Source organism: Epinephelus lanceolatus, chromosome 7, assembly GCF_041903045.1.
Source record: "Epinephelus lanceolatus isolate andai-2023 chromosome 7, ASM4190304v1, whole genome shotgun sequence".
Lineage (NCBI taxonomy): Eukaryota > Metazoa > Chordata > Actinopteri > Perciformes > Serranidae > Epinephelus > Epinephelus lanceolatus.
Window position 1 is genome coordinate 38231806 of NC_135740.1, and position 14231 is coordinate 38246036.

At 41.8% G+C, this 14231-nt stretch overlaps 1 protein-coding gene across 20 annotated transcripts in view; it reads left to right on the plus strand.

The window, feature by feature from the left end:
* rapgef2b (Rap guanine nucleotide exchange factor 2b) overlaps positions 1-14231 on the plus strand; it is a 151511-nt gene that overhangs the window by 72795 nt on the left and 64485 nt on the right. For all 20 annotated transcript variants that reach the window (XM_033632782.2, XM_078169508.1, XM_033632789.2 and 17 more), the window contains 2 exons: positions 3921-3996; positions 9686-9853. In XM_033632782.2, the coding sequence (XP_033488673.2) occupies positions 3921-3996; positions 9686-9853 (244 nt within the window). The remainder of the gene's footprint in view (positions 1-3920; positions 3997-9685; positions 9854-14231) is intronic.

A 14231-nucleotide genomic window follows, 5' to 3' on the forward strand; every position in this document is an offset into this window, starting at 1 on the left:
TACTCACACGTCAGACCAACCAAGCATCACATGTTTGTTTTAGACATATTATATTTGTTGTCTGATTTACATTCACTCACAGCAGTTCTCTCACTTTATATTTGCTCAGGACTAGTCATAGAGCAGTGGAGGCTTTAATCTCCAAACAAGACACGTTTGTGTTAGAAAAGCCCTCCCACCCCCTCACTCTCCACTGCCATAATCCCTTCTTTAATATCTCACGTTGCCAGTGGCATTTGCCTCCTGCAAAATGGAGGATTGGATTACTAATGTCAGGAATGTAATGGAGGAACATGATTGAACATGTCACTTTGGTGCTTGCATTTGGTGGCCTAACGTGTTTTGTGATGCGCGATGGGTGGAAGCACTCGCTTTCCCCAAAGAGGAGTCAGCCACTAGAGGCTCAACAGGATCACAGTGGGTACCGACTCCAAACGTCTATAAAACCAGATCAAAAGCGCTCGCTTGTTTCTCTGAAGCTGCTGCCCAGCTGACAAATCATCTTTGCTGGAAATAAGTTGCAAAAGAATTACAACGTTTGTCTTCTTGTGAGAGAAAATACTGAGTAAGCTCTCCGTACTGTAGCTCTGTTTGGCCCCGTGGTGGAATTCAGGCTTGTGTATGTCGGGGATACAAGCAGAGTTAAAACGTGTTAAACTGAGGCTCAGGCAAAGCAAACAGCAACCATCAGCATTAACCCCCTCACTGCCTTTATGCACTGAGCTCGCTGTGCATATTTCAGCTCATGCGCCTCAGCACTAGTTACTGTGAATTATTATTTGACAAACTGTTGTTCAAGAGGCATCAGAAAGTTGACAAATTAGTCAAGTAAAACTGCAGCCCTGGCAGAGAGACAATAGAACGGCTGACAAAAGAGGAAAAACACAAAACCCAACAAAGGCTTGTCTGTGAGGCAGAAAGAGAAAAGCAAAGCAAGCTTAATCGACTTTTAGAAAATAAAAGGCACCACAAAAATCATTATTTGCTCTTTGCCAAAGTGGCAGGTAGAGTATGGCCAGCTCTCTGCAGCTGGCTGGTATTTATTTTCCAGCCTGACCAAGCTGTACACGCAACATGTAGCCACAAGCCCGGGGCTCCACAGCATTTAGACCATGCTGTGCTTCGAGGTCTGCACCTGTCAGTGTGATTGATGAAAGCTGCCACCTCCTCAGCCTCCACGCAGGTAGCCACACACCACAACTCACTGCTCACTTCACTGTGAGCACTGAGAAGTTTTTACGCCTGCAGTTACTCACTGTGTCAGTCACTCAGTGAAGCTTGGCTTCAGAAGACCCAGTTTATGAATTAAAACTTAACTGTGAGTTGATGCAAGAATGAGGATAAAAACATAGGGCCGCAATTAAAGATTTCATTAACGATTAATCTGCTTTTTTTTCTGGATTCATCGTCTGGTCTTTGATGTAAAAACACTAGCATGAAATGCCCATCACAACTTCCCAGAGCCCAAAATGACATCTATAAATTACTTATTTTGTTCAACCAGCAGTCCCAAACCCAAAGATACTTCATTCATTGTTATATATTAAAAAATAACGAGCAAATCTGCATGTTTCAGGAGCTAGAACTAGCTAATGTTTGTCATTTTTGTTTAAGAAATGATAATCAGTTCTTTATAATCGCAATAGTTGCCGAATAATTTTCTTTCAACTGTTGAATCAATTTGACAAAGCTTCAAAAAACAAAATTAAATAGACTGTAAATCATTACAGTAGTTCCCAGCCAGGGTTCGGGGCCTGCCAGTGGTTCCATAGAGTTCTGGGGGGTTCCCAGAAAAACTGTGAATAGTTTATTTTCACTATTTAATTCACTATAGATAAAGCCACCTGTGAGTAAGAGTCATAAGACTGACAATGCTGTGGGACTGTTTTCATCGGTGTTACTTCCTCTGCGGTTGTCTCCTCAGTTGTTGACGATGGGGCTGCAGCTAACGATTAACTTCATTAGCAATTAAAATGCCTCTTATTTTCTTAGTAGATTGATAAATCATGTTGTTAATAGAATGTCAGAAAATAGTGAAACAAGCCCTGTGTAGTTTTCCCAGAGCCTGAGCTGACATCTTCAAATGGTGTTTTATCTGACTAACAGGCGTAAAAATCCAAAGTAATTCAGTTTTTTATCATCTAAGACAAAGAAAAACATCACATTCTCACAATTAAGGAGCATGACACCTGCAGATTTCTGGCTTTTTTCCTTAAGATATTGTTAAAACGATGACTCAGTTATGAAAACAGTTGCCAATTAATTTTCTGTTGAATCAACAACTCGTTGCAGCTCTGGCTGACAACTATAAAATTCTGGTTTTGATTATATCATACAACCAAAATGTTTTTAGACAGACGTCCCTGGTGCAGATTCTTATCAAACGAGGTGCTGTGACCTAATGTGTATCATACAACAGGTAGTTCCAACCAAGCGATCTGATTGGACAACAAGACATTTAGAATGTGCCCAAATCAGCATAACAGCACACCTGGCTCATGGCCAATGACGTTAAAGCACACCCTCTCATGTAATATTGCTTAATTAATTTAGAGGTCCTTGCCACAAAAAAGGTTGAGAACCACCACCAATTATGTTAGAACATATATGAAATTAAATTTGAAAAATTATATTTTATTTTTCATATTTGATATTTTATAGTAGTATTATCAGATAATGATAAGAAGACATGCAATAATGAATAAAAATAAATAAATATAAATACATAAATAGAGAGATAACGTCATTAAGGCTGCAACTAGCTGTTGCAGCTGTTATAACTAACTAACTGTTTTTCTTATTAATAAACCTGTTAATTATTTTTCAATTTATTGGTTGATTGTATGACCTGTACAATGTCATGTAAATTATTATTAATACATATAACAAGTTCAGAGCGCATCCCGACATCTTCAAGTTGTTTTGCACAACCACCACTGTAAAACTCAAAGGTATTTGGTTTATTGTTATAGAACTTTGAATCTGTGAATCTTTGCCATTTTGCATTAAAAAAATTACTCAAGCCATCGATTGATTATCAAAATTGTTCCAAATTTATTTTCTCACCACTGACTATTGATCAACTGAGTTATTCTCATTGTTTCAGCTCCCAAAGTTAATTGTTTGCTCTATTGTATGTTATACTTCTTTCAGCTCTAAATCATTAAGAATAGATGAATGTCTTCAGCTTCCAGGCCACCTTGACTCAAAGTGAATTTAAAGATAAATGTCTCACTTGCTGGCTACTGAATATAAATAATGCAAAACTAATCTGCACAGCACGAGGCAAGGGCACTCAGTCCCGACAACAGTCTGTTGTTTCGGAGTCGCTTTAGTTTATCTTACAAAGCAATCACAAACCAACGAGATGCGGGTCACATTCTGAGCCGAAAGATGTTAAAAATAACAAACAAGGAAGCCGTTGTGTCTGCAGTGAAGTCGGGTGCCGCACAAAGGCTGCATTCTTCACCAGGCCCACATCTAGGATCTTCTCATGCTCAGAATTTCCATGGCTTTGGTCGTTTTGGTCTCTGCTGCTTTTAATACTCCCCCCCGCTTCCCCAGCTCATTAGGAGCAGGCATACTGTACAAACTGTGACGTCATGAAAGTGGACTTTTCCAGAGGCGGGTGTTTCCCTTCAGGTGGGAGGGGTCACAGCTGAAAGGAGGAACTGTCCAGTCAATGCTGCTCTGTTCAACATTTTAAACAGACATTCCATACTGCATATTTAAAATGTCGGGCAGATATAGACTTAGACATTCAAGTGATATGTCTGAGCTTCTTGGCTGTTGGTGTGAGAGTCAAAACTCAGAAGTAATATACATTTACAGATTGTTAATCCATGTTAGACTGCTCGGCTTTGATTAGGGAAACGTAGGCTTTCTAATCATTTCATTCATTTCTTTTTTTTTCTGTCCAGTTTTGGGAAGCGATCAGCAGGCAGCCTGCGACGTGGATGTGAGTGCATCGTCCTGGAACCCTCAGAGATGATTGTGGTGAGTCCCATTGTTCACGCTTTTAGCACACAAGTGTCAAACACACAAAATGGAACAGTCGTTTTTTATTTTTGACGAAGCTTTTCCCACCCAAATGATAATTTTCTGTCACTAACCTGAATCCAAACACCTGTGTTACATATGTGTAAAGCATAGTACCCTTCATTTACTGCAGTGTCAAACTCTGGTTCTCTGTGGCACAAAAATGCATTTACATGTCATTTATGATTTAAAATAATATCCTGGTTTCAATGTAAACCAGCAGTGTTGACAGAAGTTCAGCCTCAGTTGTCTCTGATGTTAGCAAACTGGAAAATTGTGATTATGACTGGTTTTGTAACTCATTTAAATGTAAAGATCGAGCTGCACCCATGTGTATCACCAAACTTACATGACCTACAGCAGAGTGTAGCTGTAACTGGGGAATAACATCCCTGTGATGTTTTGCACTAATCTTTTATAACTGCCTCCTGTTGACATTTCATCACAGCCTTAAAGCGCAGCTGTATTTAACTCCGTCATCTTTAATGGAGTCCAGCATGTGCGGGGTTGCTCGAGTCCACGGCTGGTGGAAGCGCTGACCCAGTTTTATGGCAAATCAAATGTTGGCTCACAGACCAAGTTGTTGAGAGCAAATCATTCCCGTCTCAATCATCTGTTGACCAGAAGCCCTCGCAGATCCGCAGATCAGAACAGATGCAGTTTTGCTGATGAAAAGGACGAATAGCAGAGACAAACTCATCGTTGTGCACGTTTAAGAACAGTTGTTGTTTACAGCGCTGCGAGAAACTGTATGTACAGTATACTCACTGTTAGTTTGAGTCTGTTCATTTGATGACGCACGACTGTAGATCAGATAATGCTGGACTTAAACTAAACAAGTGATTTCAATGTTGCAGACAAATTTCCAATGTCAGAATAAAATGAGAGTTTTGCTAGAGTTGTAGCGCTCTCACATGATCTCAATTGTTTGTTGTAAGGTGGTCATAACACTGTCTTAAGTCAGTCTGTCTCTAATCGTGATGGTCTGATAATATCAAACATGTCTAATATTATCATCAATCAAATACTGAATTTTAAAGACGTGAACATCGTCAGCAACCAAAAGGTGCGCTCTCTCCTGCACCAAACAAGAAGCAGCAAACCAGATAGACAGTAAACATGCAGGGGAGTCAGTAACACAGTTAACCAACAGAGGCTGGAGGCGACTTGAGGCGACAAATCTAAAATGTAAAGTGTGTAGGCAAATGTAGTTTGTCTTTATAGATCTTATTGAAGCCGAATTGACAAGAATACTGTCGACATACACTGCCTGGCCAAAAAAAAAGTCACCACCAAAAAAAAAGGTCATACACTCTAATATTTCGTTGGACCGCCTTTAGCTTTGATTACGGCACGCATTCGCTGTGGCATTGTTTCGATAAGCTTCTGCAATGTCACAAGATTTATTTCCATCCAGTGTTGCATTCATTTTTCACCAAGATCTTGCATTGATGATGGTAGAGTCTGACCGCTGCGCAAAGCTTTCTCCAGCACATCCCAAAGATTCTCAATGGGGTTAAGGTCTGGACTCTGTGGTGGCCAATCCATGTGTGAAAATGATGTCTCACGCTCCCTGAACCAGTCTTTCACAATTTGAGCCCGATGAATCCTGGCATTGTCATCTTGGAATATGCCCGTGCCATCAGGGAAGAAAAAATCCATTGATGGAATAACCTGGTCATTCAGTATATTCAGGTAGTCAGCTGACCTCATTCTTTGAGCACATACTGTTGCTGAACCTAGACCTGACCAACTGCAGCAACCCCAGATCATAACACTGCCCCCACAGGCTTGTACAGTAGGCACTAGGCATGATGGGTGCATCACTTCATCTGCCTCTCTTCTTACCCTGATGCGCCCATCACTCTGGAACAGGGTAAATCTGGACTCATCAGACCACATGACCTTCTTCCATTGCTCCAGAGTCCAATCTTTATGCTCCCTAGCAAATTGAAGCCTTTTTTTCCGGTTAGCCTCACTGATTAGTGGTTTTCTTAAGGCTACACAGCTGTTCAGTCCCAATCCCTTGAGTTCCCTTCGCATTGTGCGTGTGGAAATGCTCTTACTTTCACTATTAAACATAGCCCTGAGTTCTACTGTTGTTTTTCTTCGATTTGATCTCACCAAACATTTAAGTGATCGCCGATCACGATCATTGAGGATTTTTTTCCGGCCACATTTCTTCCTCGAAGACGATGGGTCCCCACTATCCTTCCAGTTTTTAATAATGCGTTGGACAGTTCTTAACCCAATTTTAGTAGTTTCTGCAACCTCCTTAGATGTTTTCTCTGCTTGATGCATGCCAATGATTTGACCCTTCTCAAACAGACTAACATCTTTTCCACGACCACGGGATGTGTCTTTCAACATGGTTGTTTAGGAAATGAGAAGCAACTCATTGCACCAGTTGGGGTTAAATAACTTGTTGCCAGCTGAAAGATAATCGCCCATGCAGTAATTATCCAATAGGAGGCTCGTACCTATTTGCTTAGTTAAATCCAGGTGGCGACTTTTTTTTTGGCCAGGCAGTGTATGATACCTTTTATCTTGTGTTTCTGGAGTACTGTGTTTTTGCAGACACATGCAGATTTGTTAATATGTCATAATTCTTTAAGGGAGTTTGGCGCAGTATTTTCCCCCAGGAGCAGGATGGGAAATAATCTCAAAATAAATCTAGCTGTAGTGAAAATGGTGATCCTGCAACATGCCCAGTGTTTGCAAAATCTTACAGTCTGTGACTACATACTCACATTAGAGTTGAACCGATACCGATACAGTATCAGAAATGCCTCTGATACTGCCTAAAATGCGGTATCGGGTATCGGTGAGTACAACCTATGACCAATCCGATACCACGTAATGCCTCACGTCATTTCGCATACGCACGCTACAGGCAAACGAAACGGAAACGGAGCGGAGTTTAAAAAGCATTCTACTGTAGCCTTTATAATGTCTTTTTTACCAAATTGTATGGCTGCACTTTAACCTGTGTCTTGATCTGTGTCAACACTGGATAATAATAATAATAATAATAATAATAAAGTTTTATGGCATTAATTCTACTATTATATATTTATTTCTTAATATTTTACATAGAGTTTTAGGAGTTGAGACATACAACAATTCATATCCCATCCGTTTTTATTTTACGCACTGGTATCTGATCAGTACTCGGTATCAGCAGATACCTAAGGTTCAGGGATCGGAATCGGTATTGGGAAGGAAAAAGCGGTATCAGTACATCTCTAACTCACGTCTTCAGGTGTGAGAAAGTGTCGGACTTTAATCCTTTAAAAGTCTTTTCAAAGTCTTCTTGTGTAGGCAAGAGGGGAAAATTGCAGGCTCAGATATGACAGGATAGGAGGTCTGGAGAGTTTAATCAAAACTGGACTAGAGTTTGTTTTAAGATGTTTCCCTGTTCATCAGAAAAGCTTCTTTAGTTGCAAATTTTCATAGGGAATATTACCAGTATTTCTCCCTTTTGAGCTGATCATGTCTACCAATAGGGACGTCCATCAAATCACAAAATATACAGATCTGCAACTAAAGATTTGTTAGATTATTAATTAATCTGCAGATTATTTCCCTCCCAAAACTTCACATTGCAGTAAAATGCCAGAAAACAGAGAGAATGTCCACATTAATTGCCGAAAGCGTGTTAATGTTGAACATCAGTACAAAATTTAACATCATAAACAGAGAAAAGCAGCAAATCCTTAAAATTGACAAGCTAGAGGTAGAGTATGTTTTATGACTTTAATGATGAATTGATTATTAAAATAGCTGCATATTATTTTTCCTGTCGATAGACTAATCGATTGTTTGCCTAAGCATTACTACAGGGATAAATCCTGTCTTATCTAACTTTAAGATTAGTGATTTGCATTAATATCCGCACTTTGTATCATCTGAAATATTGAGGTGAACCTCATAGATATACAATATAAGATAAGAGGAAGAACATGGTGTTTTATACTTTATATTGATGCATGTAATTGTACATTCTGTCATTTATAATTTACACAAATCCATCATCCGATAGATTCATCTTGAAAGAGGAACTCGGAGGAAAAACATAATTACCATAATGAACATTTTGTTGACCAGTTGCAGGCAACAGAGTGCTGAGGGACAGTGAACAAAGCTGTTTTAATACTTTCACTACTTAAGCCAGCAAATCTGCACACACTGTGGCGAATGAAGCCAATTCGTGACACCATTTTGATCACTGATTACCGTTTCCCCACTGTGAAGATGTTACTTCTGATATGGTTTCTCACAGTACATGCATGCATCTACACGCTCACTCTCCACCATCTCTAATACGTACAAATCCTCCCTGTTGCCATCTTCTTTTTTTTTTATAAAGGAAGACATGAAACATACCCCACGTCTTGACAGCATATAATAACGGATGGTTGGCACCACTGCAGCCACAGCACATCACATGCTGTAATTGCTGTGTCTCCATGAGTGCGCGTCGTAGATGGGGGGGCTTCTGTTAACTGAGCCTGTATCAGCCACTCACAAAGCCCTCAGTAATAACACCCTCTGCTCTGCTCTGCTCGCTGCAGACACTTTCTGGCCTTACCCCCTTTTGCTATAATAGGTGCCAACCCGCCCTGTAATTACTGAGGAGGGTTTTTGGTGCTGCTGAAATATAGATACATATGGATAAACCCCCATCTGCTGCAAGTTTGAGTTACACACCGAAGGATGCACACAGTTCCAAACATGGGCAGAGACTGACGCATCAAAAGGAAAGAAAAAATAAGATGCTCACGTGTCCGTACTGTACACAGACACACACACACAACATGCACACATTGCTCCGAGATTTGCAATTAGACACAAAATCACACTTACGCTCTCACTCACACACAGCTCCCCTGCCGTTGTCATGGCAGCAGTTGGTACGGCAGAGAGAGAGAGATTTTAGTGGTGTAATCCCAAAGGCTGAGCACTGTGAAATGTGAAGCCGCAGTGAAAGTAGCGAGTGAGAGTGAGAGGAGGAACGGGTCCAGAAAAAAAAGAAGAAACTTAAATATGTCATTCCAGATTGACCCAAAGCCGCCAGGCAGCAGAGTGGTCCCGTTTAACCAAAAATACTTCAGAAAACTGTAGATTATGACTTCACTGCCTGCGATGTCAAAGTGTCATCCTGTGCCAGTTTCCACTTGGACATTTTTTTTTCCCTCCTCCCAGCTCATTAAAAATGGAAACATGGATTTTATCTTGTTTTAACATGTAATTTCATTGTGGTTGATGTGTTTAACAGAGACGCAGAGAGTCTGCTTGTCTTTAACTCCGCCAGACTCCATCTGTGTTCATCACTGCCTTGTCAATCAAGCTCCTCTCCATCTCCCTCCGTCGCTCTCTTTCTCCCCCTGTCTCTCTTTTTGTGTTGTGAGCACCCTTTGACGTAGGTGTGCATCGTGCAGCCCACACACACTTCTATTTTTACGCAATAAGAGGGGCGGGAGGCAGGCAGGCAGGCAGGGGGAGGAGGTGGGAGGAATCAGAGATAGAGTACAGGAGGGTGGGGTTTTTGGGTTTGAGCGTGTGTGTGTTTTGGGGAGGGCGTGAATGAAGATGAAGACAGTCACTCCCCCCTCACTCCATCTCCCTCCCTCATTCTCGTTTCCAGGTGGACTATATGGATGAAAATGAGGAGTACTTTCAGCGACAAGCCTCACACAGACAGTCCCGTCGGCGCTTTCGGAAGATCAACCAGAAAGGGGAGAGGCAGACAATCATCGACACCGTGGATCCGTACCCCACCGGAAAGCCACCCATAGCACGGGGATACCACACGGTGAGTTGCACCCTGAGCTTGTGTTTACCCCCGCTGCGGTGAATCTCTGTGCGCTCAGTGTTGCTCCTGTTTGTGTGTCGTGCTCCTACTTCAGAGCCTGTTGTGCAGTCATGCTTCAGATCATAGTTGGACATGTGTGTTCCCAACTTTGTGCTGTCTTCCTGTGTGCTGGCCTCAGGTGAGCCTTGGTTGTAGATTGTTGTGTTTTGATGTCTTGTGTCCCAGGGAAGGGCACCCTTGTCCCTCAGGGTACGCTTCAAGCCTGTTTTCTTGATCTTTGCACCAAGCTGTCCTCCCTGTAGTGTTTAATTGTTGTTTTACCTGTCCTTGCTAGATTAAAGTTGCAACACTTGTGTGTAATGTCTGTAGCTTCTGCTGGCTTTCGTGTGACGATCTACCCTTGATTTTATAAATGTTTTGTAGTTTGTTGAACACCCCTAATACTGTAGTTTCTCTGTGCTTTATGTGTGTCTTTGAAAATCTGTCTGTTTGTGCTTCTTATGGTTGTCAGAAAAGAATTCTGATCTGAGTTTTTTCATGTTTGTGGCACTTTTTATATCCAGCATTTGCACCATAACACACTCCTCACCAATACATTGCTTTAGCTCTGGTCTTAAGTTGTCTCTGCAGTTATGAGGATGATTAAAATATCAGCTTATTCCAAAGCAAACTCAACATTCATAGAGTCATATAGTCCCTTGGATATACAGTCAAAGTGTGCCATGGAGAATGAAACTTTTCTTAAATGCATGTTGCTGTTTGATGATTGTAGAACAAAACCAAGAGGAAGTAGTTTAGTTTGAAAGTTGTGTTTTAAAAGTGTTTGGCTCCAACTTGAGAATTACTTCTGCTACATAAAATTCTGCCAGTTGTTGGACTTTTCTCTAATATTTGCCTCTGTATTGTAAAACAGTGCACAGCTTTACGTCCGCTGGCGTCTTAAAGGAGTAGTATATGTAGGATTTACAGGGATTTAGTGGCATCTGGCGCTGAGGATCACAACCGGATGAATCTTCTCACGGTTAGAAGTCCTTCAGTGTTCATTGTTTTTACCTGGAGCCGAATTATCTGCAGAGGTCTCTTCCTCCCTGAAACAAACAAACCAAGTGATATATGCAGATAAATACACTGAATAAAGTGGTGTCACGTTATAAATCAGTGTTTCTCCGACACAGTTCAGCTTGTAACACATGGGCTGTTAACCCAGCACCTGCTACTGTGTGCTCACCTTTTTTCTCTGATAACTTAAGATCCAGATGTTTGGGTTTTTACCAGAAGCTGAATTATCTACCGAGGTCTCTTCCCCTTCAAAACGGAACTGGTTGTTGGTTGTTAATCTGCTAAAAACACAGAATAAAGCAGTTTCACGTAAAAAAAAAAAAAAAAACCTCACTGTTTTCTCCACACTGCTCGTCATGGAGGTGCTGCTTATTATGGTGGCCGATGCAAAAACGCAGATAACCCTATCTAGAGCGAGTGTTTGGTTTGTCCATTCTGGGCTACTGTAGAAACATGGTGGTGCAACATGGCGAACTCTGTGAATGAGGACCCACTCCCTACATAGGTATAAATGGGTCATTCTAAGTTGACAAAAACCCAGGGATTCTTATTTTTGGGTGATTATACATTGATTAAAACACACTTATTATGGGACGTCGGTGGCTTAGTGGTGGAGCGGGCGCCCCATGTGCGGGGCTGTTGCCGCGGCGGCCTGGGTTCGAGTCCGGCCTGTGGCCCTTTGCTGCATGTCTCTCTCTCTCCCCCCTTCGCACTTCACTGTCCTGTCAATTAAAGGCAAAAAATGCCCCCAAAAAAATATCTTTAAAAACACACTTATTATATTATATTCCTCACTGGACCTTTAATATATTCAAATTATACTGCCTATGGAAGGAAAACCACTTCAGTTGTACTCCTCACAACTCTAACAAACATGGCTTTATCTGATGGAGTCACAAGCAAAACAATGGTTGGAAGTCACTGTTTAAAAGAACTGCACCGCACCGTGTCTCCTGATGCAGCTCAGTACCAAAAACACGGGATGGTTTTAATGCAGAGCACCCAGAATACATCTAACAAGTTGGGCTGTCTATCATTAGTTCAGGCCTGGAGTTTCATCATGTTAGGGGCAAGGCCACTTGGCCAAATGCAAAATGCAGCAGCAAAGCCATCCATTAAAACAATGATTTTGAAGTCCAGGGAAATAATTAATTTAACAAATGCATGAATTTAACTTTAGGGTTCAGGGAGATTTTATTTTTAATTCGTATGGTGCACACTGGTGTCTGAAAACCACATTGACAGGAAAGAGGCAGAGGATAAATGGTGAAATCAGCTGGGGCGGTGCGGGCAGGGCGTCGAGGCCACTGTGGTCACAGCTTATGCAACAGTCTGAGGGACATAAGGCCAAACTGAGGGGGCACAGCGGCCACGGCCTTTGTGGCCCCCTTGAAATTCCTGCCTGGCGTTTGTGTCATTCTTGGAAGGCCAGTTTAGTTTAGTTGTTTGAGAGGTTAACTTGCAAATCTGGTAAACAAATTGATCACATATACATTATATTGTGTTCAGTAGTTTTACATCAGATGTGTAGAGAAAGGAAATAGAGGGGGAAGAGGAGAGTTGGGAGAAGGAGAACAGTGTTTGGAGTCAGATGGTGCCTACTTTTATGGGTCTTACAGCTGTTCTACTCTAATAAACTCTCATTTACATACCCAACAGTACGCCTGTTGTTCAAATCATACACCAGTGCCAAATGCTTCATGTTTGAAACCCCTCTCGGACAGTATTTCTCCCAGTTTCAGTTTTGTTTCAGCGTGTTAGAGGCTGGACACATCAGCACACTTTGTATTCTGGAGGATAGTAAGGTGCTCTGACAGTGTAAAGCCTCATCCAGTCACAGTGTGCTATATTTGTGGAGGAGTATTGACTTTAACCATGTGAGGGGATTCGACTCCAGCAGAGGAAGAGTTAGCTGCCCGTTGCGTTGCACCAGGCCGTCTCCCCTCTGTGCTTTCTTTCCATGGGAATAGGAAGCAAAGCATTTTCACACTAATGATGCAAATACCCAGCATGCAGTTGTTACACACAGCATTTCCTGTTCTGCACAATTTCACTGCATTGCCTTCATTCCTGGCATTCCCGCGGGGGTTCTGTCAGTGTACCCGGTTCTTCTTGGAACACTGTGAAACGATCATGCTTAAAACAGGGGAAGAAATGCGGCAAACGTCATCTCCCTCCTGCCTCCCTCTGGCCCCACCCTGTTTCCTAAATTTAGACTCGCTGTGTTTTTGTTTCAAAAGACTGCACTGAACTTTCGCATGGCCCGACATCTCCCGTCGCACACTCAACTCTCCTCGCTCTTGTACTGTTCCTGTGGGAAGGATGGAGCCGGTACCATGGCAACCAGCAGTCCCAAATGGGCTCTGCTCGAGTGCACTTAGAAGTACAGTAGGGAAGGGAGCTAACTTAACAAGAGTGCAGTACGCCACCGCCGCTGCTGCTGCTGCTGCTGCTGCTGCTGCTGCTGACAGAGGGGTGGAGGAGAGCAGAGTGACACAGAAGCTGAATCTGGGCGGATGCTAAGCTGACATAGCAAGCTAATCTCCAGCATTTAGAATGCCAGGCACTGCTCAGATTTTCCTCCCTCCTACCCCGAGGCGTATTTAGGAGGTGAGAAATGCACCGAGGAGAAACTCGGGATTGAAGAAAGGAAATCTCTCCGGCAGGCAAGGTTTTTATTCAGCTTAGTCACTCCTATGAAGGCAAATGTGAGGCTAGGTAGGAAAACATCAGAGGAGCCACTGATCTGAAGGTTTCAAAGCTCCTCAAATGTGAGAAATACTGTAGACAAGTCTGTTTTATTATGATGATTATTTTCATAGCTGATTGCTCTGTTGGTGATTTTTATTGATTGTTTAGTCTGTAACATAAGACAGTGAAAAATGATCACAACTTCCAAGATGGTCTCACATTTCTTATTCAGTCCAAAACTCAACGATAATTAATTTATAATTCTTTAAAACTGAGAAAAGTGGCACATCCTCATGGTTGAAAGGCTGTAACTAGTGATTGTTTGGCATTGGTTGCATGATAAGGGACTTAATTGATTATCACAGTTGTTTGATTTCTGTTTAATAATTCAGCCAATTGTTTCAACACTTGTTTTATTCAAGCTGGTACAGACATGACGAAGCTGGCAGACTGTGATACCTTCACTAGGATTAAAAGAATAAACAGTGATGGAAGGTATTTTATTTCAAACTTTTAATATCACAGTCTAAACATACGCTGTTACAAGTAAAATTGTGAGACTTAAAATTTTACTTAAAGGTCCAGTGTGTAGGATTGAGGCGGTATATTGGCAGAAAGGGAAAATGTT